This window comes from Acinonyx jubatus, chromosome F2 (assembly GCF_027475565.1).
Source record: "Acinonyx jubatus isolate Ajub_Pintada_27869175 chromosome F2, VMU_Ajub_asm_v1.0, whole genome shotgun sequence".
Taxonomy (NCBI): Eukaryota; Metazoa; Chordata; class Mammalia; order Carnivora; family Felidae; genus Acinonyx; species Acinonyx jubatus.
Window position 1 is genome coordinate 10,644,900 of NC_069394.1, and position 25,759 is coordinate 10,670,658.

Sequence of the window (25,759 nt, forward strand, 5' to 3'; positions counted from 1 at the left end):
TCTCATCCTCCACATCTCTTATCCCACCGTCTCTTTGAAACAGGCAAGAGCCAGGTGGTGTCCTGAACTGATGTTTAGTGCACTGCTGTTAACATTTTATGGCAGCAATTTTCGGCCTCTCAGCCGACTACACCACGAGCATGGGGGAGGCAGAAGTGAAGATCGTCCCCTGCTTTGCCCAGTGAAATCAACAGCGCTCGCTCATTCCTTAGTACATGCTTGCTAAATAACAGTTCTCCAGACGCATGAGTGAGTAGCGAGTGATATTCCACAGTAGATTATATGAAGATGTGGAAAAGCTTGTGGCATGAGAGGCAGTCCCAGGTGACCCTCTGTCCCCGAGGAAAGAATGAACCTGAATCAGGCTCCATAACACAGAGCCTGGTGTGGTGAACTCACTCACTAATGGACCAAGACACCTGACTTTGCATTCAGGTGCTGCCTTTCTGTGCCCCTTTGTGTGCCTTTGACACAGCTCTCTAGTCTCTCTGTGCCTCAGTTTCCACATCTGTAAAGCAAGGATGATAAAGGTATCATTCTCATGAGTTGTGGTGAGGACAACATGAGACGATTCACGTACAGAGTTGGACCATTAGTGCCGGCCAACAGGAGCAGCGGTGGTGGACAGAATCCTATTTTGACAATACGATTGCTATTCTTTCTTAGGCATTTGCTTTGCTAAATAACGTGTGGACTGCTGGGGGACACGAGGGGCTTTTGGGTTGCTGTCCTGTTCTGCTTTTGGGCCTGGGTTCTGTTCAGGAGAGCGTGTTTCATTTGTGGAAATACATCCAGCTGTACATCTAGGATATGCCCATGTCCCTCTCTGTAAATTACACTTCAGTTACCGATAAGAAAAAGATCCTTCAGTGGCTCCCCTTAGCTTTCAAGGTGAAGTTACTGTTTCTTAGTTTAGCACACGAGTGACTTTAAGACCTGGCCCTTCTCCACATTCAACTATTTGAAGCACTATGAGTACACCGTCTGTTACATCATCATGGCTTCACTCAGACGATTTCCTCTACTGAAAACCAAAACTCGGCTCAAGAACCACCTCTTCCAGGAAGACTTCCCTGACTGGGTCAAGATACCCTTAATTGGACTCACACTGCCCCTCACCTCCCGTCCATCGCTGCACTTACCACCCTAATATCTTTCTGTGCTTGTCTGAAGTTCAGCGAGAGGAGCAGCCTTTTCCTCATTACATTGTGTCGTTTTGAGGGAGAGCTTGAAAAATAATTGATGAATGATTACTTAAGTAAATAGATGAATAATATTAAAAGGAATTTCCTTTTTCAGATTGATGACCGTAGAGAGATGGAAATGGAAAAAGAGCTGGAAATTCTTTTTTTTAAGTTATTTATTTATTTTGAGAGAGAGAGTGCAAGTTTGCATGCAAGTTGAAGAGGGGAAGAGAGAAAGGGAGAGAGAGAATCCCAAGCATATATATATATATACATATATATATATATACACATATATATATACACATATATATACATATATATGTATATGTATGTGTATATATATATACACACACACACAAAGTGCTAAAATGTGTATATATATGTACATATATATGTGTGTGTATATATATATGTACATATATATGTGTGTATATATATATGTATATACCATTTTTTTCTGTTTAATCCCTTGTACAATTTCAAAAATTGGAAAATTTTTCAGCCTATATACAATAATAGTAGCTTCCCTTTTTTCTCCTTCTCTTTGCCCACTGCACTGACCCACGTTCAGATCTGCTTTCTTTGCCGGAGACTTAGCCACGACTATGTCACCTATTTTCTGTCTGTCCCCTAGGCTTGCAGTCCATTCTCTAGAGTCACACAAATAATATTACTTCCCTTCTCCTCTCCCACTTAAAAAATCATTGGCTCCCTATTCCCCTATGACCTAAAGACCAAATTCCTTGCCACAATTCGCAAGGGCCATGCCACACTGTCCCCAGTGGAATTCTCAAGTCTCTATTCTGATTAGTCCTTCACAGAGAACCTTTGACCATGGTGAACTCACCCAGATACTTGCCATCCCCTGTCCATCCTGTGTCTTTGTTCATTGTCTGAACGGTCTTCTCTAACTCTAACTGGCAAACTCTTAATTTTTTTTTAAAGCTTCATTATTTATTTTGAAAGACAGAGAATGTGAGCAGGGGACAGTCAGAGAGAGAGAGGGAGAGAAGGAGAATCCCAAGCAGGCTGTGCACGGTCACCACAAAGCCCAATGAGGGGCTCCAACTCACCAACCATGAGATCATGACCTAAGCCGAAATCAAGAGTTGGACGCTTAACCGGCTGAGCCACCCAGGTGCCCCTCCTATTTTTTTTAAGATGTGATAATATCCAGCTGGAATATCTCACCGTCTGTGAAGCCAGCAGAGCAAAGTTCAATGCCTGCCTTTACACCTAAGAAAATTCAGATTCAGAAGTATCAAGGAGCTTGCCCAAGATCAGACAGTGGGTTGGTTGCATGCCGGAAAGAGACTCAAAATCACGTCTTCCAGTTGTGGATTTCTGACCTATATATCAATGTCTTTTTATTGAAAATGGCCCGGTGTTTACTTTTTTTTCTGTGTCGGAGAAGAGTGGCAAACCTTATGTGAAAGAACCTTTTAGCGCTCTCTAAAAAGACTGAAATCCTCAAGCCATAAGAAGTGCTTAAAAGAAAGATTTTTATTTTTTTTTAATGTTTATTTATTTTTGAGACAGAGAGAGACAGAACATGAACAGGGGAGGGTCAGAGAGAGAGGGAGACACAGAATCCGAAACAGGCTCTAGACTCTGAGCCGTCAGCCCAGAGCCTGACGCGGGGCTCGAACTCATGGACCGTGAGATCATGACCTGAGCTGAAGTCGGACGCTTAACCGGCTGAGCCACCCAGGTGCCCCAAAAGAAAGATTTTTCTAGAGGAGCTGCTGGGGAGCAGATTCCGCCCCTCGTGTCTCCTGCATACAGCAAATGTGTTCTTTATTCCTCGTATTTGACGAAATTCCTTTCAGGGCAGCTCAGCATTGTGCCCGACTGTCATACTACTGCCTTTGATTTATCATTGTATTACCGACCCAGAAATTGCCTTCCTTTCTGTCCGATAACGTAAGAGTTGTCGACACACCAGAGGAGGCCCTCAGCTGTGAGTTCCCCCCGTGTGCTAAGCGTCGGGGAGGGTGTAAACCGATGGCCAAGGCATGTGCTGCCCTGTCATGGGTCATTCTGCATTGAAAGCGCTAAAAGTTGTGGGGACAGGGTGACCATATGCCATCTCTACTAAGCAGATGCCTGGGGAGTGGAGGGGAGTATTTCGTCACTGACATTGTTTCAAACTGGAATATCAAGGGTAAATGGTGAATGGTGATGATAATAAACAGCAAAGCAGTTTTGACTATGTTACTATTGTTTTAAATTCCCTGCAGTGAGCCGAGGTCTGTGAAGGCAGGGCTTTTGTTGGCCTTGCGCACTGGACTCTCCCGGCATACAGTAGGCATTCAGCAATGCTTAAGCAAATCGAAGAATAAGGAAAGAGCCTTGCCTGGGAACTACTAAATGAAGGGATCTGGAAAAATCTTAACTCCTTGAAAAGATAAAAAGAAGAAAAACTTCCCTGAAACCTGAATTTTGTTACTCATTCTTTATTTTTTTAATATGAAATTTATTGTCAAATTGGTTTCCATACAACACCCAGTGCTCATCCCAGAAGGTGTGCATTCTTTAAAGTGTGTTCCCCGTCGTGGACTACAGACGAGAGAGTAACGCAGCCTCTGGCTTGTGAGCTGGCTGCTGGAATGAATTAAAGCACACCTGATCACTACCGCTATTTAGTAAGCACCTACTGTGTGCCAGGATCTATAAAAGGGGCTTTAGTGTAAACAACAATCCTGGGAGGCAGGCAGTACTATTCCCATTTTGTAGATGAAGAAACTGAGGCACAGGGGTCATAGAGGTTATTGTGGTCGCAAGGTGGGCCAGCTGTTGAGCAAACTGCAAGCTTGCCTGACTCCAAACCTTTTAGTGTTTGTATTTCTGGGTAGAACCAAAGGATCCTGGTGGTCTTAGACCATCACCAAGGAGGCATGGATGGTCTCCAGACTTTTCAGCCTCCTTGCCGAATCAGCCTGAAGTGCGTTTATGGAATACGCCTTCAGGAGCCAGTTCAACAACGGCTTCTGCACCTCTGTGCTCACACTTACCTTTCAGAAATGGTAGCAGTTCCGCGTGAAAATCCTATAAAATCCCTCTGTGATACAAACTCAAATGCCAGAGTCAAGATTTTTGGTAATAAAAACTTAAGAAATTTTAATTTTTACAAGTGCGGCTGAAGCTTTTCACCGTGTACCGCAATTGCCTTTTTAGATTCTGTCTATGCGTTCTCCCTGTATTTGCTGTGTCGTGTTCCTCCTCTAAGAGCTTTAAGTTTTTACACCAGTGCACAATCAGAGTTCTGAAACAGTGCTTAAAATACAGCATGCATGCTGGTGAATTTCATCAGCACGTGGGCTGTGGTTCCAGTGTGCTAGACCGTCTCCAATTCTTTTACAAATACTAACTCACTTAATTCTACAGCCCTGGCAGATCGATGCTGTTATCACCAGCCCCGATTTACAGATGGGGAAATTGTGGTACAGAAAAGCTAAAGAGCAGGTCCCAAGTCACAGAGGTAGGAGTGGGCAGGGCTAGGGTTTGCAGCCAGAGCCATGCCTATGACCGGCCTTCCTCTAACTTACCCATGTCTCCACGTTCCCTGCTCTGCACCCCTGTGGTCAAAGCGGGATTCTGTTCAGGAGCAGGTGTTTATAGTTTACTCATCCTTTCCTTCCACGAATGTGGAAGGAAGGGGGACTTTAGTTTCTCCCCTCTGCACCCAACCCACCCCTTTCTCAAGGGTCACTTCAGTGATGACCAGTCTCTTTATTGTGCCCCTGCATCTCTGACCGTGAGCCTTAGGCAGGTCTAGATGTTTGACTCCTTAGGCAGACTGTTAAGTCTTTTTTGTCTTCTTCCAAAATTCTATTTAAATTCTGGTTAGTTAACATACAGTGGGACGTTGGTTTCAGGAGCAGAATTCAGTGATTCATCACTTACATACAACACCCAGGGCTCATCATAACAAGTGCCCTCCTGAATCCCCTTCCCCCATCTAGCCCGTCCCCCACCCACCTCCCTCCACCAATCCTCAGTGTGTTCCCTATCTTGAAGTGTCTCTTATGGTTTGCTTCCCTCTCTCTTTTTTTCCCCTTCCCATTTATTCATCTATTTTGTTTACTAAATTCCACATGAGTGAAATCGTATGGTATTTATCTTCCTCTGACTGACTTTTCGCTTAGCATAATACACTCTAGCTCTATCCAAGTCATTACAGATGGCAAGATTTCATTCCTTCTGGTGGTTGAATAATATTCCATTATATTTATACCACATTTTCTTTATCCATTCAGCAGTCGAAGGACATTTGGGCTCTTTCCATAGTTGGGCTATTCTTGATAGCCCTGTTATAAACATTGGGTTGCATATACTCCTTGGAATCAGCATTTTTGTACCCTTTGGATAAAGACCTAGTGTGCCATTGCTGGGTCATAGGGTAGTGCTATTTTTAACCTTTTGAGGAAGCTCCACACTGTTTTCCAGAGCGGCTGCACCAGTTTGCATTCCCACCAACAGTGCAGGAGGGTTCCCGTTTCTCCACATCCTCGCCAGCATCTGTTGTTTCCTGTGTCGTTAATTTTAGCCAGGCAGAGGTGAGGTGATACCTCGTTGTGGTCTTGATTTGTATTTCCCTGATGATGAGCGATGTCGAGCATCTTTTCATGCGTCTGGTAGTCATCTAGAAGACACGTTGAGGCTTGAACTGAGCGAAACTCTTCTTAAACTGGCCAAAGCTATAAGGAATAAGGACCAAGAGCTCTCAGTGAATGAGAAGTGACAGAGAAGGATGAAGCCAGCTTGGAGGAGAAGCAGAGATCCACATTTAGGGGAAAGAGTCATTATGGGTGTCCTTTGGTTCCCCATACCCAGCCTCTGTTTTGCCCTTCGTTTCCGTGAGACATCCCAGTATACTTGGGATAAAGCCTGAGTTTTCTGAAGCAGACTAGGGTATCTATCCGTCAACAGAGGAATCTGGATAATATGGCCACTCTTTCCTTACCAAGCCTGTGTTGGGTTCTGGAGGTGGACAGAACACCACCTCGACTCTCAAAGGCTTCACGGACAGACATCTAAACAAGAATTGCAAGATTGCTTCAGTTGAAGCCATCAGGATGAGAAGTTGCTTGATTAATTGGAAAAGTGGGTTAAAATGGGGAATTCTGAAACATTGTACTTAAACATTTGGCTTATAACTTAAACATAAAATAACAAATCCATTGTCCGGTCTTTTGATATAAAGCCCACGCATTTATTTTTAGCTTAGCCGTAGCTAATTGGGCATCAGCCAAGGCTTCTAATTCCTTAACATGAAGCAAGGATTGAAAAGGACTTGCAACATGATCAGAGTTACTTTTGAATTTTTATTACTTTTCCCACTAATATTCATGGCCACCTTGCCCACATCTGATTTGGTGACAGTGTTTTAGCTACCCAGCATTACCGGGTCTTTCCAAAGCATTCGATTGCATTTGCATACAAAGAGCATCACTTGTTCCTACTTGTTTTAAAATTCTAACTTAGTATCTAATTAAATAGAATGAGTGCACCAACAGATGAAGTGACGTAATCATGTTTGGGAACAAGCCCAGTACCTCCTGGCCGGCGTGGGGCTACATAAGGAATAGAAGCTACGGGTGTCTAGAGAGCTCCTTATGAGCTGGGGGAGCTTCAGCCCCGCAGTGCTCAGCTGACAGGTGTCAAGGGGGGACTGGAAAAAGTGGACCCACTGAGTCAGGTAATCCAGAGAATTGGTAAGTGGAGGTCACCCAGGAAAGCCGCTGCTGCAGTAAACTCAGAGGCCGGTGCAGGTTGCAGTCAGGGCAGAGGTAGGCAGGTCTCCATGGCATAGGAGGATTCAGGGGGAGCTTCATGGAAGTGGTGTCACTTCCGCAGACCAGTGAAGGAAGGCATCCCAGGGACAGGTCCATTATGATCAGAGGACTGCGTGGCCCATCAGAATAACTGGAGGGTTTAATGTTTTATTTATTTTTGGGACAGAGAGAGACAGAGCATGAACGGGGGAGGGGCAGAGAGAGAGGGAGACACAGAATCGGAAGCAGGCGCCAGGCTCTGAGCCATCAGCCCAGAGCCCGACGCGGGGCTAGAACTCACGGACAGCGAGATCGTGACCTGAGCTGAAGTCGGACACTTAACTGACTGAGCCACCCAGGCGCCCCTGGAGGGTTTAAAACACTGGGCTGGCGAGCCCCTGTACTAGGAATGAGCCCATGCCTTATTCCTGAGACTAAATACCAAATGGTTAGTCTGGAGGTGAAGTTCTCATCCCCTGCTCTCTGCCTCGCTCAGAGTCTTGAGGACCCACTGAGTAGGAGCCCAGCCTCTCCTCTCTTGCCTTTGCAGCTCTAGAAAGGCTACCAGGACCTCATCTGTGGCTTATAGAGCAGTCTGCCCCACGTCGCCGGGTTATCTGCCCACAGCACTAGTGAGGGCCTGTTCCTGACTTACTGTCCTAGTGCTTGTCAAGCTCCTTTTCGTGGAACCTCTCGGATAGCACAACTATCACATCTTGTGCCTGTCCTCTCTGAGACGGAGACTGTAGGCTCCCCATGGAATTCAGGATCCCATCTGCTGGTTCTCTCCTATAGTCATAGCAGCTAACTTACTTGTCTACAGTAGAATCTCAGTAAAAATGTGTTGAGTGAATGAATGAATGAATTTCCAAAGAGACTGCATCCCGTAGCTTCCGTACTGGCTGTTGCCCTGTGCCTGCAGCACCTTCTCTAGCTTTCCTTAAGACTGGTTCCTTCTGTCCTTCACATCCCAGCTTCAGTCACCTTGAGGAGTCCCTCCCTGACCATTCAGCCAGAGCCGCCACCGAGCTCGCCTTCATTTCTTCCAGGGTCCATTTTCCAGCTCTAGAACCTTGGTTCTACAGAGGCAAGTGCCGTGTCTATTCTTGTTTTCTGCTGATTCTCCCTGCTCCGCGCTGCATCTGGCACAGAGCCCCTCCTCTTTGACATGGTGAGTGCATGAATAAACGGATGAATTATGAGCCAGGCGTCGGTGAAAAAGAACGTGGGCTTGAGTCTTCCCTGTGCACTTGCCAAGTGCATGACCTTGGGCTTCCGGATTTCCCCTAAACCTCTTTGAATCTCCGTATCCTTGTGCGTGAAATGGGACAAGGATTGTAACTTACTCCCTCCTACGATTAACGGGAGGTTTTGATCAGATACCGGATACAAAGCATTTGGTGTGCTACAGTGTGAGTGGTCAGTAAAAATAAGATACTGTCTATAACCCCAGGAGAGGTCTCTTGGTGCCTTGACTTTCACTGCCGTTAACCCCGCTTTGCCCTGCCATAGAGCCAGGTCGGTGAGAGGTCTCTCAGTTTGCAACAGCCTGGGAGTGGTGGGTTCTTCCTAAAGCCATTCAGAATCACTGGGGCATAGAAGCCCAGAAGTGCTGTCTGCATGGGGGGCACTCTCCCCCAGGACAATCATCTGCATAAAATAAACCTCTTGAATCCCTCACCATTTCTCACCTGGACCTCCCCCCAGGGGCCACTGTAGCAGTTGATGCCCTGAAGCAGCTTCTGGTGACATGAATAGAGCACAGGATGGGAGAGGAAAGGAAGTCCAGGCAGGAGCCAATGGTGCTCTTTGAATCAACCTGGGTTCCTTTTCATTGCAGATGGAAAACGCCCCGGGGGGGGCGGGGCGGGATATGTGCAGACTCTGAGCACAAAGGCCACCCTGGCCACAGTCTGGCTCCAGGAGAGATTCTCATACCTCTGATCTCCAGAGCAGAAAATCAGATATTGTGCCTCAGCAGGAGCTGGGAATTGCATTAAGGGGCCAACTTCCTCATTTTCTTTCTGATTGTGTTTTCAGGGGACTTGAACGGTATTTCTCAAGCAGTGTACAGATCTGAGGCAAACAAAAGTGCTGACAGTGGGCTTTTTTAAGTTTATTTATTTGTTTTGAGACAGAGAGAGAACCCGTGGGAGAGGGCAGAGAGAGAGGGAGAGAGAGAGAGAATCCCAAGCAGGCTCTGTGCTCCATGCTGAGCCTAACGCAGGGCTCGATCTGATGATGGTTGGATCATGACCTGAACCGAAATCAAGATTCGGACGCTTAACCAACTGAGCCACCCAGGTGCCCTGAAAATGGGCTTTTATAGGTAACACCACTGACTGGAGACTGGCAAGTCTGGGTGCTGGAGAATTTTTCTCTTAGAATTTTAGTTTTAAAGTCTCCCATGAAGGCATTGATATCATCCTTTGAGGTGAGTGTGCATTGCCACTTAAAGAATCTGTTTAGGGGCACTTGGGTGGCTCAGTTGGCCATGATCATCAGGTCATGATTCCAGAATCATGGGATTGAGTCCCACATTGGACTCTGCCCTGAGCGTAGAGCCTGCTGAGGATTCTCTCTCTCTTTCTCTCTGTCCCTCTTACCTTCTTGTGCATACTCTCTCTTTCTTTCTCTCTCTCTCTCAAAAAGAAAAAAAAAGTCTGTCTAGCAAATAATCATCCTGTGCATGGACTGTGCTGGCCAGGGCAGGGGGTCCAGTCATGATCTGGGCACAATCTCTGCCCTCTGTGTGTTCACCATTTGTTTAGGAAGTATTTATTGAGTGCCTACTATTTTCAGGCACTGAGTGCCCCGCAAAGCCATGATTAGCACCTACTCCCGTCCAGCAGCGATGCGCGAGCAAGGCCACGGGTACCTAGGAAGTTGGCAAAAAGCACTAATGAGCACAAAATGGATATGGTGCAGGGGCGTTTGCAATAAACATGCTTCTCAGTCCCACTGTGAGACAGCCTTCAAGAGAGGAGAAGCCTCATCGTATGAAACTCTGTGGGCCCTTCACTAATAAAGCCCCTTGTGTGGGAGCCGAGTTAAGTAGAGCAGAGGGGAGAGAGAGGATTCATGCCAGGCCCATTTCATGTTTTATTTCATTGAATTTTCGCAGCAACCCTGGGAAGTAGATGATTTTATTGCTGTTTGCCAAATTAGGGAACTAAAGCACAGAGAACGTAGAGCTCGCCGAATGCTACGTGACTATCGGCAATGAAGACAAGGTCCAGACTCCAGTCACCCTCAAAACCTAGGGCTTTCCCACCTCCACTGCCACTTGGTCACTGTGCAGGCCATGCGAGTAATTTAATCTCTCCTGGACTCCGTCCATGCAAGGCCAGTGATAATTTGTCCCTGCTTAGTGTTGGCGTTTTGCAAATGGATGGTGAAAATCCTTAAGAGCCATAAATAACTATAAAGATACGAGAAACTTCGGTGTTGGGCATTCACCTGTCTTAAGCTCAGCTCCACATCGCAGCAAACTGTAGAGCAAAGAAGCCAGATCCCTGCCTGGTCCCCACAGCACATGTCTTTTTAGGATTTGGTTCTTGTGGCCGGTGAATCGGTTGTTTTTTTTTTTTTTATCTACCATGTTGATTGCAACAGAAGAACATTCTTCTGTCAAGTGTTAGGTCCCTGCTTTCAGGCCGTGTGTGTCTCGTTTCTCTCCTCTTGATAAAGAGGTAGTACCTCCTAACCCTGGTTTTGTCCCCCATTTCATTAATCGTAGCACGTTGTCCCCATCAGGGAGACTCGGAGCCTGGCCCTCCCCGTGGTCACACCCTCTTTTGCTCCTCCCATCGCAGCTGCCAGGCATCGAGGTCTGGTCTCAGCGTCACCCCTCACCTGGACCACTGAGCAGCTTCCCCATCTGGTCTCTCTGCCTCTACCCTGGGCACCCTCATCACATTTCGTTTTCCGAACCACAGCCAGGGTGATCTTTTAATATGTAAATCCACAGTGGCCTCCAGTTGTAGATGGAATTAAGTGCCACAACGTCTTACACAAGCATGGGAGACGTGGCTACCCCTGCAACCTCATCATCTGTCACCCCACCCCTCTGTCACCACCCTCTAGCCACACCATTGCTTTTTTTTTTTTTTTTAACATTTACACCCGCTGTTTCCTCTCCCTGGACCTTTCTTCTTGTTGCACTACACAGGGCTGGCTCATTCCAATCTTTCAGATTTCAGTTTAAGTATCAGGTCCTCCAAAAGGTCCTTCCTAACCTGATTTGAATCGTGTCATCAACTCCCACGCTCTGTGGCCATGACCTGTTCTTGCATGGGCACTCGCCGCATTTTGTGAATGTGTATGGGTGCATTCGAGTGGGTGATGTTTAATGATTGGATACCTATAAGCTCCACACTCCTTTGATCACCACTGTCTACCCAGCATCCTGCACAGTGCCTAGCAAATAACACGTGCTCAGTAGATACTTGTCATGTTCAAGGATGGTGTGCAGTTAGCAATTCCTCCAGAAGGTCAGCCAAGAGCCCCACGACTTCTACGTGGTGCACGCACCCATCTCAGACTTGCTGGGCGGCCTAACGAGACTATCCGTCTCCTTTGCTTTGTTGTGTTCCAGGAGCGGCTCGTGCTGTCTGTGCTTCCCCGGTTTGTCGTCCTGGAAATGATCAATGACATGACCAATGTTGAAGACGAGCACCTGCAGCACCAATTCCATCGGATCTACATCCACCGCTATGAGAATGTCAGGTGAGAAAGACAGCGCCCTGACCCCTGCTCTGCACTTGATCTGTGTGTGACTGGCTGCTCTCGTCAGACTGCCATGACTTCTGTCTGGCTGAATGCCAGTGCCTTTCTTCATTTTGCTGATTAATTCATTAACCAGTGATTATTCATCATAGAGTTCATTTCCAAATTGAGGCTCGAGAAGAATGTCAGAGAAATACAATGATGTCGGCTTGCCTGCCTTTACATTTCGAGTGGAAAAGCAAAAGCCCTTTACATTATGATTGAAAAAATAATTCCAAATGCAACCTAGAGACTTCAGGGATGATCACATTGGTCTCCTTCTTATAAGGTTTTTTAAAACAATGTAAAATGGATTACAGCTCAGTTGTTTTTTTTTGCAAACATATTTGTGGCCAACCATCCATCCATCCACCCATCCATTCACCTGTCCATCCATCCATCCATCCATCCATCCATCTACCCATCCATTCACCCATCCATCCACCCATCTGTTCACCTATCCATCCATCCATCATCCATCCACTTGCCCACCCATCCATCTACCCACCCTTGCACCCATCCACCCTTCCACCCATCCATCCCTTTGTCCATCCATCCATCCATCTATCCACCCACCTACTTACCCAACCATCCACCCATCCACCCATCCACTCACCTACCCATCCATCCATCCATCCATCCATGCACTTGCCCACCCATCCATCTACCCACCCTTGCACCCACCCATCCTTCCCCCATCCATCCCTTCATCCTTCCATCCACCCATCCATTCACCTATCCATCCATCCATCATCCATCCACTTGCCCACCCATCCATCTACCCACCCTTGCACCCATCCACCCTTCCTCCCATCCATCCCTTCATCCTTCCATCCACCCATCCATTCACCTATCCATCCATCCGTCCGTCCATCCACTTGCCCACCCATCCATCTACCCACCTTTGCACCCACCCACCCTTCCACCCATCCATCCCTTTGTCCATCCATCCATCCATCCATCCACCCACCTACTTACCCAACCATCCACCCATCCACTCATCCATTCACCTACCCATCCATCCATCCATCCATCCACTTACCCAACTATCCATCCATCCACCCATCCACTCACCTACCCATCCATCCATCCATCCATCCATGCACTTGCCCACCCATCCATCTACCCACCCTTGCACCCACCCATCCTTCCCCCATCCATCCCTTCATCCATCCATCCATCCATCTATCCATCCATCCATCCAGTTCTACTTCTTCCTTGTGTAAAACTTTGGGCAATTTACATACTTGAATCTCAGGACCGTTCTCTATAAAATGGGCATTTTAATAGCCACCTTGCAGGGGTTTATGTACATAACGTGAGTGAAGTTATATACAAGGCGTAGAATAGAGGTAAGCATACAGTAGAGCATTAGGCATCTGTAGATGGTTTTAGACATATGTCCTAATTATAAGCAAAAACAACAGATCCAAGTCTGTTAAAAGGCTGCCTAGTGGCTCATAGAATAATTGGGGAAGGATGGAGAGGCAGGCTCAGCAAATGAGGCAGAGCGAAGCCAGAGCAGAGCCAGAATCACAGCAGAGCACTAGGCCAGTGAGGATGCTGCCTCCACTGTCCCTGAAGAATCCACTGCTTGTGCTACCAACTCCCTCACCCTCCCCAACACAGCTGCCACCTCTTGGAATCCTCCTGTAGCCCCCAGGATCTGGATGTGGTGGCCTTTGCCCTGCCCCCACTCCCCGTTCCCCCCTGCCTCTTTGCATTGCAAGTTAGAGCCTGGGGCAGATGTGTCTGATTGGCTTAACCCAGACACTCACCAGAAGTGTCTGGAAAGCAGATACCTGACATGGGCGTCTTGTACAATAGAATTATACCTCCCTCCCACTAAATATCAGAGGGCAAACATACCCAAACATAGGGGAAAATTCTATACGCTAAACAGCTCTAAGAGTGACCAATGTACCCTCTTAGCTCCTTTCGTCCTGACCTTGGTCTGAGGGAGGAACAGCTTTTCCTTCTAACCAGCATCTCAGGGCATTCACCTGGCATGCTGGGACACACATTTGAAAAGAAGTCCAACAGGGGTGCCTGGGTGGCTCAGTCAGTTAAGTGTCCGACTTCGGCTCAGGTCATGATCTCAGGTGCGTGAGTTCAAGCCCCACGTTGGGCTCTGTGCTGACAGCTCAGAGCCTGGAGCCTGCTTCAGGTTCTGTGTCTCCCTCTCTCTCTGCCCCTCCCCTACTCCCTCTCTTTCTCTCTCTCTCAAAAATAAAGATTAAAAAAAAATTTGAAAGGAAGTCCAACAGCGATCATGATTCCAACACAGCGGGCATCTCAGTAGAGGTCATTCTCAGGATTTTGTCCAAGACTAGAGCTCCACTGGTGTAGGTGCCTGGGTCTGCAAAGCAGCCTTTTGTCAAATAGCAGCTCCCATAAAAGATACTCCCCAGATGTACAGATTGGTCCCGTCGATAATGAGAACTCATCGATGCCAGTTGTGGACAACAGGTTCAGAGAGGTGCCTGTAATTATAATACAGTGTAGGATTCTATTTTTAAAGTAAGTAAAAAGGCTGTTAATGGATCATATAAAGAGGAAGAGCTAGGGGGAGGGGAAGGGTTTGGGGGTGATAAGAGAAACCTTCCTAAAAGACATGATTCTTATTTACCTTATTTGAAATTGAGCCAGCTTAGTGAAAAATATCAAAGAAAGGAATCCCCAGCCAAAGGATTTGTACAAGTGAAGGCTGAACAGTGAGATCTGTCTATCTATATCTGTATCTGTATATAATATGTAACATATATATCATATGTATGTGATTATTATATTATTTGATACTGATCATTGGTTATCATTATGTATATGATACAATATATGATATATGTCATAGAATATGATAATATATGTTATATGATATATATACATCTAAAAATAGGAAAAGAATATTATGCAAGTCTGTCACTATGAAGAAGGCAGGGGGCGGGGGAAGGAGACAATTACTTTTTGTAAAGAAAAAAAGGAGAAAAATAAACAAGCCTGCACAGCCACACCAACTTATTCAGGAGCTGTAAGCTCAATAAACGATGCACTTGGCATTCTTTTCTGCATTGATCAGTTTTCAGTGCTTCCCTTAGTCGGGAACAGCTAAGGTGACTTCTGCCCTCCCCACTCCACCTATTTATTTTTTTTAAATTTTGTTTAATCTTTATTTATTTTTGAGAGAGAGAGTGAGACAGAACATGAGCAGGGGAGGGGCAGAGAGAAGGAGACACAGAATCTGAAGCAGGCTCCGGGCTCTGAGCTGTCAGCGCAGAGCCTGATGCGGGGCTCGAACTCATGGACCCGAGATCATGACCTGCGCCGAAGTCAGACGCTTAACCGACTGAGCCACCCAGGCTCCCCTAACCCATTTATTTTAAATCATTAAACAGACTTCTTGCACTGGAGACCCTCTTGCAAAAGTATACACGGCACCAAATTAAAATTGGGTTTGCTTCCCTGTGCTTCTCAGTAGCCTCAGCCCCAGGCAAAGGAGCTGCTTCTAACAGAAGAGTCTGCGGACGCCTGCTGGCACACTGGGGGCTCTCCTGCCCTCACGGAGGCCGGGGGTGGGGGATGCCCAGAGCCTTCCCCTGGAATTGGGAAGGTGGACTCTGGGAGAGAAGGAGGGACCCCTCCGGCCCACTGCAGGGCTGCTGGAGACTAAAATAAGATCAGAGATGAGAAAAGTACAGCCTGCTCTGCCCTGTTCCCCAGCACCCAGAGCACCTGCTGCGGTGTGGGGAGCATTTTCTAAATGGCTCTTCAGGGCAACCCACCTCTGCTCATTCTTTCTTCTCTGTTGCTTTTACTGCTGTGGTTGTTTGGTGACCCTTCCCTGAAAACGGTCTGCTGTAAACGTCTAATCCTTGATCGTGTTCCATACAATCCTTTGTCTCCTGTCGCGTATGTAGACGCGAATAAGTCGGTATAGGTCATGGTAAGAGGTGCCCTTACCGTGCTCAGGGGACTGAGAGCCAGGGGACTAGGCTTCTCATTCCAGAATGCATTCTCTGAGCCACATCCCCTGCTAGACTTTGGGTGCATCATTTCATCTTTGGGGACCTCAGTTTCCAAAAACTGAACTGTTTGAAATGGACAGAAACTTTGGATTCTCCTGTTGATTTCAGCCCTGTGCATCTGAGATTCCAGCAGCACCCCTCTGGAGCTACACCCAGCCACTTGGTGCCCAATTCCTTTTATTTCTCTTATTTTCTCCCGTATATTTAAGACACTTACGTTAGTTAGGGTAATACTGTGTGCTCACTGCTCACACTCCTGGTCAGTGGGTGACTCGGGGACAAAGGCCCTCCCCTGGGCCTCAGCGTTTTCGGTACTCAGCTTTCCGAGGGAGAAGGGTAGATTCTATTGATGAGACTGATCGCGTGGCCCCACGCAGACACAAGAGGAGAACACAGTCTGGGGCTCGGCGGCCTTTCCTAGCGACAGGGGAACGTGGATATGGTGGACAGTTAGCTTCTCTCCCAGAGCTCCCTTCACCTTCCTCTTGCCCAGCCCCACCCCGTGCGCACTGGCATATTTGCTACGTTAAGTCGGTTAAGCGTCCGACTTGTTTGGATCTACTCAGGAGACAAATTTGTCTTTGCCTTTCCCCGTGTTACGGTAGACAGTTCAGTGAACCTTCATCAGGGATCGGAAGACCCTCAATTTTACAGGCTTACTCAGCCTCCCCAATTTCTGGGTTGGCTGTTATTTCCAGCCGGCCCTATCCACGTGTGCAGCCACGACATGCACCACGTAGACCAGAGTTTCACGCACAAGCAAAATGCAATTGAATGCGTCCAGAGAACCTGTTGGCTTTTAGGACCTGTCTGCGTGGCAGTCTATTAAATACTCTCTGATTCCCCAGAATCTCCTCGAGGAGGTGCATACCCTCCACTTATTGAAGACAATGCTGTGATTTAAAAGTTAACTGGAGGGGGTGGGCGGGGGGGGGGGGGGGGGGGAGGCGCATAGGTGTGGCTCAGTCGGTTCAGCATCCAACTTCAGCTCAGGTGGTGATCTCACAGCTCCTGAGTTCGAGCCCCGAGTCGGGCTCTCTGCTGTCAGCACAGAGCCTACTTCAGATCCTCTGTCCCCCACTCTCTCTCCACAGCTCCCCCACTCCCTCTTTCTCAAAAATAAATACATATATATTTTTTAAGTTACCTAGGGTTGCCTGGGTGGCTCAGTCGATGAAGCATCCTATTCTTGATTTCAGCTCTGCTCATGATCTCACAGTTCGTGGGATCGAGCCCCATGTCGGGCTCCATGCTGACAGCGAGGAGAGCCTGCTTAGGATTCTCTCTCTCCCTCTCCCTCTGCCCCTCCCCTGCTAGTGCTCTCTCTCTCGAAATATATAAATAAACTTAAAAAAATAAACGAAAGTTACTACTTGTAGGTAGATCATTGCTTCAGTGATCTCTTCTTTATCATCAAGAAAATGGAAGCTCAGAGAGGTTAAATAAGCTTTCCAAGGACACACAGTTAGGAAGAAGAGTCTACATAGAGCCCACGTTTCTAGCGATTCTTTTGAACTTTGCTAACGCTTTCTTGAGGTCTCTATTTGTAGAGTGACTATTAGGTAACATCGCTTCCCTTTAGCCCAATAAACAACGTATCTAAGCAAATTAGATTTGAAAATTAACATGGCCTCTTCAGTACATTCTAAAATGAATATACTCCGGGGTGCCTGAGTGGCTCAGTCGGTTAAGCGAACGACTTCGGCTCAGGTCATGATCTCACGGTTCATGAATTCGAGCCCCGTGTTGGGCTCTGTGCAGACAGCTCAGAGCCTGGAGCCTGTTTGAGATTCTGTCTCTCCCCCTCTCTCTGCCCCTCCCCTGCTCATGCTCTGTCTCTCTCTGTCACAAAAATAAATAAAAACATTAAAAAAAATAAAAAGCACCTGACCTTGAGCTCACCACTTGGGGATAGCAGAATGAGCAAATGCAGGGAAGATCAGGACCCTGGTTTCTGCTTCTCGTCTTCTACACAACAAACTGTCACTGCACAACCATGACTTAAACAGGTGCTCCCCCATCCTGCGTGTGCACACGTATCACTAGGGGCTCCTTTTTTTTTTTTAATTTTTTTTTTCAATGTTTATTTATTTTTGGGACAGAGAGAGACAGAGCATGAACGGGGGAGGGGCAGAGAGAGAGGGAGACACAGAATCGGAAACAGGCTCCAGGCTCTGAGCCATCAGCCCAGAGCCTGACGTGGGGCTCGAACTCACGGACCGCGAGATCGTGACCTGGCTAAAGTCGGACGCTTAACCGACTGCGCCACCCAGGCGCCCCTAGGGGCTCCTTTTAAAGCAGAGTCCGATCCAGTGGGTCGGGGGGTGGGACCTGAAATTGTGAATTTCTAACCAGATTCCCAGGAGATGCCAGTGGTGGCCATGACCACACTCTGAAAAAAAAAAAAAAAAAAAAAAAAAGATTTAATTCTAAAGATTTCTGTTTTGATTCAGTTCAGGAAGCATGTCATGAGGCTACTGTGTGCTAGGCAGTTGGGACCCAGAAGTGACTTTCTTCCTGTTTTTTTAGTTAGTAGATGGAGCACACTCCGTCCTAAGTGACTGTGTTATCAAGTGTTAAGCACCATGACAGAGGGGACCGCAGGCTGGGAGGGAGGTGGAAAAACAATGACTGGCTGTGCTTAAAGAATTTTCTGTAAAAGCAAGATCTATAGAACAAGATCTACAGGGTGTCTGGGTGGCTCAGTCGGTTAAGCATCCACCTCTTGATTTCTTTTTTTAAATTTTTTTTAACTTTATTCTTTTTTTTTTTTTTTTTTTTTTGAGAGACAGAGAGAGACAGAGCATGAGCAGGGAAGGGGCAGAGAGAGAGGGAGACACAGAATCCGAAGCAGACTCCAGGCTCCGAGCTGTCAGCCCAGAGCCCGACGCGGGGCTCGAACTCACGAACCGCGAAGTCATGACCTGAGCCGAAGTCGGACGCTCAACCGACTGAGCCACGCAGGCGCCCCTCTTGATTTCTGCTCAGGTCGTGATCTCATGGTTCATGAGTTCGAGCCCCGTGTCGGGCTCCACCCTGAACAGGGAGCCTGGTTGGGATTCTCTCCCTCTCTCAAGATAAATAAATAAACTTTTAAAAAAGCAGGATCTAAACATACGAGTGGGTTCTTGAAGGACAGGTAGGAGTTTAATAGGCAGCAGCAGGGAGGGAAGCTATGTCAGGGAGCAGGTACATCATGTCCAGACCCAGTTGCACAAAGCACAGTGTGTTCAGAAAACCACCAGCGATTGGATGGTAATGGATCGCTGAGCACATCTGAAACCGTTTTGCCCTTTGAGCTCTGCAAATCCATTTCTTCCGTCAGTAGGCTGCATGCTCCGTAAGGGTTGTGATGGTTCTTTCTGCTCACCACCATCATTCCACTGCCTGGCACAAGTAGGCATTCGGTTACTTCGCTGTCAGATGAATGACGGGATGGATGAATGAATGAATGAATGAATGATTGAGTGGATCATTCTCGACATAGACAGATATTAATAGTTTTGGGCGAATGACTCTGTTGAGTGGGTTGGACTAGATGGTCTGTGGGCCCTTCTGTTTCCACCTGCCATGGCAGTGACTGTCCTTACTTTGAAGGTGGCATACTACAGTGATAAAGAGCATAGATTCCAGGGGCGCCTTGGTGGCTCAGTCGGTGAAGCGTGCGACTTCGGCTCAGGTCACGATCTCGTGGTTCGTGGGTTCAGGCCCCACACCGGGCTCTATCTCTCTCCCTGTCTCTTTGCCCCTTCCCTCCTCTCTCTCTCCCTTTCTGTCTCAAAATAAATAAATAAACTTCACACACACACACAAAAAGGTATAGATTTCGGAGCCAGGCTGCCTGGTTCAAATCCTGGCTTTCCATGTCTGGGCAGGTTACTCAGTTCTCGGTGTCCTTATCTATCAAGTGGAAACGGTCAAAATAAATCCTACCTCATCGATCTTTGTGAGGAACACCTGTGGAACTTGGGACAGTATTTAAAATCCACAGTAGGTACTCTGCAAATCGCTGGTGCTCTCGTGGTATTTATGTCAACAATCAGGAATTCCTTTAGCTACAAGTAACAAGTGATCTATCTAATTAATGATCCCGCTTTCTCCTCTGTTACCTCTCTTCCCTCACTGTCTCTCAAAAGCAATCATGCAATCACAGTCCATTTTTGTAAAATAGTAAAAAGAGCTAACGCACTTATGGAGCACTTACTGTATACCCGGCACTGTGCTAAGCAATTGCCACCTACTTATCTCCAGTTCACAAATCAAAGGCTTAGAGAAGCTTGGGACCTAATAACCCAAGGTCATGGTATTCGTAACTGGTGAGCTGGGCTCTGAACTCTGATCTGTCTAGACTCCAGTCCTGTGCACTTGGCCGATGCTGTGCCACCAGATCGCTATACAGGACAGTGGCTGTGCAGTGATTGTTCCAGAGCAGGCTTTATACATTACAGATCTCAAGGCGTCGTCCCCAGGTTCAAAACCCTTCACTAGCTTTCCGTCACTTTCAGAACAAAGTCCGTGCTCTTCAGCTTGGCTTACCAGCCCGTTGCCAACCTTCCCCTGCCCGCCATCTCTCACTCGGACGCGGTCTCTCCCCCTCTTCTTTTCCCGACCTCATTGCTCAGTGCCACCTGCTGACGAGCTGCCCCTGAATTCTTGCCGAGCTGCTGTCCATTTGCCACACTTCAAGCCGACCCCAGCGTGCTCTGATTCCTCTGCTCAGACCGTCCACCCTTCTGCATGCTTGACCCTCCGGCAAGTCCCATGGGCCTGCACAACTTGGCCGAAACTCTGATGCCTTGGGAGACTGCCGATTCCCCTGTGACTGGTCACCCCCCAGAGTGTCCTTCCATCAGAGTACAGAGGTCCCCTCCCTTACCTGCGGTTTCCGCTTGCCACGGTTAACTGAGCCCGGAAGTAGATGCTCCTCCACTGACTTAATGTCAGAAGGTCAACGGTCCTGACATTGTACCTGCATCACTGCTCTTGCTTCATCATGTGACGTAGGCATTTTATCATCTCTCCTCACAAGAGGAGGGGGTACAGGACACTAAGATGTTCTGAGAGAGAAAGAGAGTGACCGCATTCACGTAACTTGTTACGGTATATTGCTGTCATTGTTCTGTGCTATTACTATGGTTGTTAATATCTTCCTGTACCTAAGTTACAAGATGAGCTCTGTCCTAAGTAGGTAAGTATAGGAAAAAACAGTCTACTTAGAGTTCAGTAGTAGCCACCGGCTCAGGCATCCCCCGGGGTCCCTAGACTCTGAGCATCTTTTTTTTTTTTTTAATTTTTTTCTCAACGTTTTTTATTTATTTTTGGGACAGAGAGAGACAGAGCATGAACGGGGGAGGGGCAGAGAGAGAGGGAGACACAGAATCGGAAACAGGCTCCAGGCTCCGAGCCATCAGCCCAGAACCTGACGCGGGGCTCGAACTCACGGACCGCGAGATCGTGACCTGGCTGAAGTCGGACGCTTAACCGACTGCGCCACCCAGGCGCCCCTAGACTCTGAGCATCTTGAGGACACACATGGCATCTTTATTATCACTCAGTCCGACTTCCTAGCACCGTGTGTAGCCAGACACATGGGAAATGTAACAATCGTTGCTAAAATAATTAAGGCATTGAATAATTAATTCAACCAGTCGTTTTTTTAGAACTGGGGCCTGAGGATTCCAAATGAGTCCATGAATGCACTCAGGGAAGGTGTCCTCGAAATAACGTGCAAAATTGTGACTACTTGGGCACTTTTAGAAGAGGGAGTTCAGAGCCTATATCAGATTCTTTTTTTTTTTAATTTTTTAAACATTTATTTATTTCTGAGAGACTGAGAGAGACAGAGCACGAGCAGGGGAGGGGCAGAGAGAGAGGGAGACATAGAATCCGAAGCGGGCTCCAGGCTCTGAGCTGTCAGCACAGAGCCCAACGTGGGGCTCGAACCCATGAACCACGAGATCACGACCTGAGCCGAAGTCGGACGTGCAACCGACTGAGCCACCCAGGCGCCCCCAGAGCCTATATCAGATTCTTAAAAGCGTTTGTAATGGAGAAAGATTTAAGAACCACTGAATCCCGGGGGTAACCAATGTAAGTCAGCAAACATTCCACAATGTTTTCTGGCTAATTAACCTATTGCATTAAAACTAAGTTACAGTGATTGCAAGATGCCCCTTATTTTAGGCCACTTAAGAAACGCCCCCAAAAGTTTGACAGGCCGCTAAGATGCTATTCTAGCTTGAAAGATGATAAAATCTGAGAGGTGCCTCTGCCCTTTTGTTACGTTCTTTTTCTTTTTTGTAATGTTTATTTATTTTTGATAGAGAGTTTGAGAGGGGGAGGGCAGAGAAAGAGGGAGACAGAGGATCTGAGGCAAGCTGCGTGCTGGCAGAGGCAAGCCTGATACAGGACTCGAATTCACGATCTTGAACGTCAAGATCACGACCTGAGCTGCAATCAGACGCTTGACCAACTGAACCACCCAGGTGCCCCAAGTTCTTTTTCTTTTTTTTAATTTTAATGCCAGTATAGTTAACAGACCGTGTTGTGTAAGTTTCAGGTGTGCAACACAGTGATTCAGCAACTCTACACTATTCAGTGCCCATCATGATAAGTGTGCCCTTAATCCCCAACCGCTATCTCACCCATCCCCCACCCACCTCCCCTCCCATAACCGGCAGTTCGTTTTCTATGATTAAGAGTCTGTTCTTTGGTTTCTGTGTGTCTCTCTCTCTGTCTCTCTCCCTCTCTCTCTTCCCTTTGCCCATTTTTTGTTTTCTTATACTCCTCGTAGCAGTAAAATCATACGGTATTTGTCTTTCCCTGACTGACTTAACGTCACTTAGCATAATACTCTCTAGTCTATTCATGTTGTTGCAAATGGCAAGATTTCATTATTTTTTTTTTGAATTTTTGATGTTTATTATTTTTGAGAGAGAGACAGAGAGACAGAGACAGAGCATGAACAGGGGAGGGGCAGAGAGCAAGAGGGAGACACAGAATCTGAAACAGGCTCCAGGCTCCGCACTGTCAGCACAGAGCCCGAGGCGGGGCTCGAACCCACAAACCGTGAGATCATGACCTGAGCCGCGATTGGACGCTTAACCGACTGAGCCACCCAGGCGCCCCGAGATTTCGTTATTTTTAAAGTCTGAATAATATTCCGTTGCCTTTCTATGCCACATCTTCTGTATCCAACCATTTATTGATGGACACTTGGGCTGCTTCCATAGTTGGCCTATTGTCAAGAACGCTGCAATAGCAGAAGGGGCCGTATATTTTTTCAAATTAGCGTTTTCTTATTCTGGAAGGTACACAGCAGTGGAATCCCTGGATCGTATGCTAATTCCCTTTGTAATTTTTTGAGGACCCCGTCCTGTTTTCCGCAGCGGCTGCACCGGTTTGCATTCCCACCAGCGGTGCACAAGGCTTCCTTTTTCTCCACATAGAGGTGCCTCTGCTTTTGCATGAGTCGCTGAGGGAGGACAGGGCCCTACAGTGCAGGTGGACAGTCCCCACTCAGCCCCGTGCTACCGGGCGGACTGTGAGGCCAGTCTCTGCCTCTCTGAGCCCCAGTTTGCTTGTCATCCTAATGGAGGGAATAATGTCGTCCCTGCAGGGCGCCTGGATGGATGAACCAAGGCAGTGCTCCCACAGTGCCTTGCTTTCAGAAGGCTTTCAAGGACTACCCCCTTCCCTCCCTTTCCTCGCCCCTTATGCCAAACCACACGCGGAGAGAAGACCTCGTGTCATTTAAATCCTTAGTAAATGTGAGCGTTTTTAGGTAATTAATTCTTCCGCCTGAGGTCTCCCGGCTCTGGCCACCTATTCTCAGAATTTTTGAAAACTGCCTGCCTCTCCTTGCCTGCGATGTTCGGTATGCCGTTTGCTGGAGATGATGGGACCTTTTGTTCTTTTGTCCCGGGTGCCCGTTTCACTCTGTGCTCATGGCAGCTGCCGTGTTGTTGGTTGGGAAAATAGAGAGGTAGTCCAGAAAGCTTCGTTTCGCTTTCCACAACAAATCGATCTGTTCCTAGTAACAAATCCCCTCCTGGGCTGTTCGCCGCAGCCCTGCACAGGAAGGAGGGCTTGCCATTGTCCCCTTGCCCTTGCTGAACCCCCGGGGTGGACTCCCTCTGCTGAGATGTTTGGGAAATACCGACACATTCCTCCTGACTCCCCGGCGGAGAAAGCTAGCATCTCAGACCACGGTAGATTTATTTGGGTGGGGTTGACATCTTCCAGGACGGATTAAAATATTAACGTGCTTTCTCCCTGCCCCATCCCTTCCCTGTTGTCTAGTATTCTTTTCGCAGATGTGAAAGGATTTACCAACCTCTCCACAACCTTGTCTGCCCAGGAGCTGGTCAGGATGCTCAACGAGCTCTTTGCCAGATTTGATCGGCTGGCCCACGTGAGTTGAATTTAATTCCCTCCTGGTCCTCTGTGGGAGTGAGGGGCTGCGTGTGGAATTAGGGAGAGAAAGACTCAGGCTTCATCACGGGGACCTCCTCTTCCACGTCCTCTTCCCCGGCTCGGACTCCTGACCCTCCCACCTCCTGGGAACCGGGGTTAATTACTTCCAGATCTTGAATGGGAGGTGCGTCAGATTGACTTTCCCAGTTGAGAGATAGCTGATGAAGTGACAATGAAGCCAAAGCTGTTTTTATGTGTTTTCTGCTCCCCATCATGTCCCCGCTGCGTGTGGCCAGGTGCCCTCCAGTGCCACCTCAGTTTGGTTCGTGCAGGGATAGCCGCCTGCAGCTTCCCAAGCCAACTCCAGCCATCTGAAATGACTGTTATTGGGAGCCAGGAACCTGCTGGACCCCCATTTTGTTTGACCTGATCCAACAGCTTTCTTTCTAGCCGACAGGACACTACCTTTATTTTCTAGCTGGCTTGAGAGAACAGGCTAAGGGAGATAGACATTTGCTATCCAAACACAGGTTCCTAGTCCCGAAGCCACCCAAGTTGGGGAAGACTGTCATCCGCACCCTCTATTTTAAGAGTGGGCTTTGGGTTCACCCCGGAATACCTTAATTTCCTTCTTCATCAAGTGTGTAGATCAGTGCCAATGTCACAGGGCTGTTGAGAGAACCAAAGGTAAATGCATCCCGTGGAAGTTCATTTGTAGAGCATCGGCGTGTCTGAAGTTAAGGCTGCCTCCCTCCAACGAGGGCCATTCGTGCTTGCATCCGAGTACTTGCGAGGTGTCGTGCACCACGCTGTCTGTCGGGAGTATGGGAATGACCAAAACACTCTTCCTCCTTCCTAGAACGAAGTCCGGTCAGGGACACGTCGGTAGATGATCGAGACACAGTGTGCTGTATGCTGTGACGAGGGGGGTCTGGGCTGCCGTGGGAAGGCAGGCTCCACACATAACCATTGCATCAGAGAAGACTTTCTGGAGAAGGTGACTCTTGGACCGAGTCTTAAAAGTGGGAAGACACATACAATAGAATACAGTTCAGCAACAAAAAGGAGTCAACCCCTGAGACACGCAGGAGTATCGGTGAGCCTGCAAAGCAATATGCCAAGTGAAAGAAGCTAGACCCAAAAGCCCAGATGGCAGGACAAAGGCGTTTATACGACATCGTAGAAAAGGCAAAATTATAGGGACAGGAAAGAGACGCGTGGTGGCCGGGAGCTAGAGGTGGACGGAACAGATGAGTTGCACAGAGAGACATGAGGTGCAGTGGCTTTGAGAGTGATGTAGCTGCTCTATGTGCCATCATCACTGTGCCCCATATCAAAACAGTACATTTTATCGTATACCGATTCGCGAGGCGCAGAAGGCAGGGAAGGTGGATATTACTGTCGAGTCATGTAACAGCTCCCAGGAATTGATCAGAAAAATGTGCTTGCAAATGAACTTCACAGATAAGATCTGTTTTCCGTGTACATATATATTTATATTTCATACACACACGCGCGCGCGCACGCACACGCACACACACACACGCACCATTTATTTGGGGCTCAAATTTTTCAAAGAGGCTGCAAGCCT

The 25,759-nt window shown here is 47.6% G+C and overlaps 1 protein-coding gene across 3 annotated transcripts in view; it reads left to right on the forward strand.

Annotated features, from left to right (window-relative positions):
* The window catches only part of ADCY8 (adenylate cyclase 8), a 221,055-nt gene that overhangs the window by 71,175 nt on the left and 124,121 nt on the right, over positions 1-25,759 (forward strand). For all 3 annotated transcript variants that reach the window (XM_027063898.2, XM_027063895.2, XM_027063896.2), the window contains exons 3-4: positions 11,562-11,692; positions 24,055-24,166. In XM_027063898.2, coding sequence (XP_026919699.1) covers positions 11,562-11,692; positions 24,055-24,166 — 243 coding nt within the window. The remainder of the gene's footprint in view (positions 1-11,561; positions 11,693-24,054; positions 24,167-25,759) is intronic.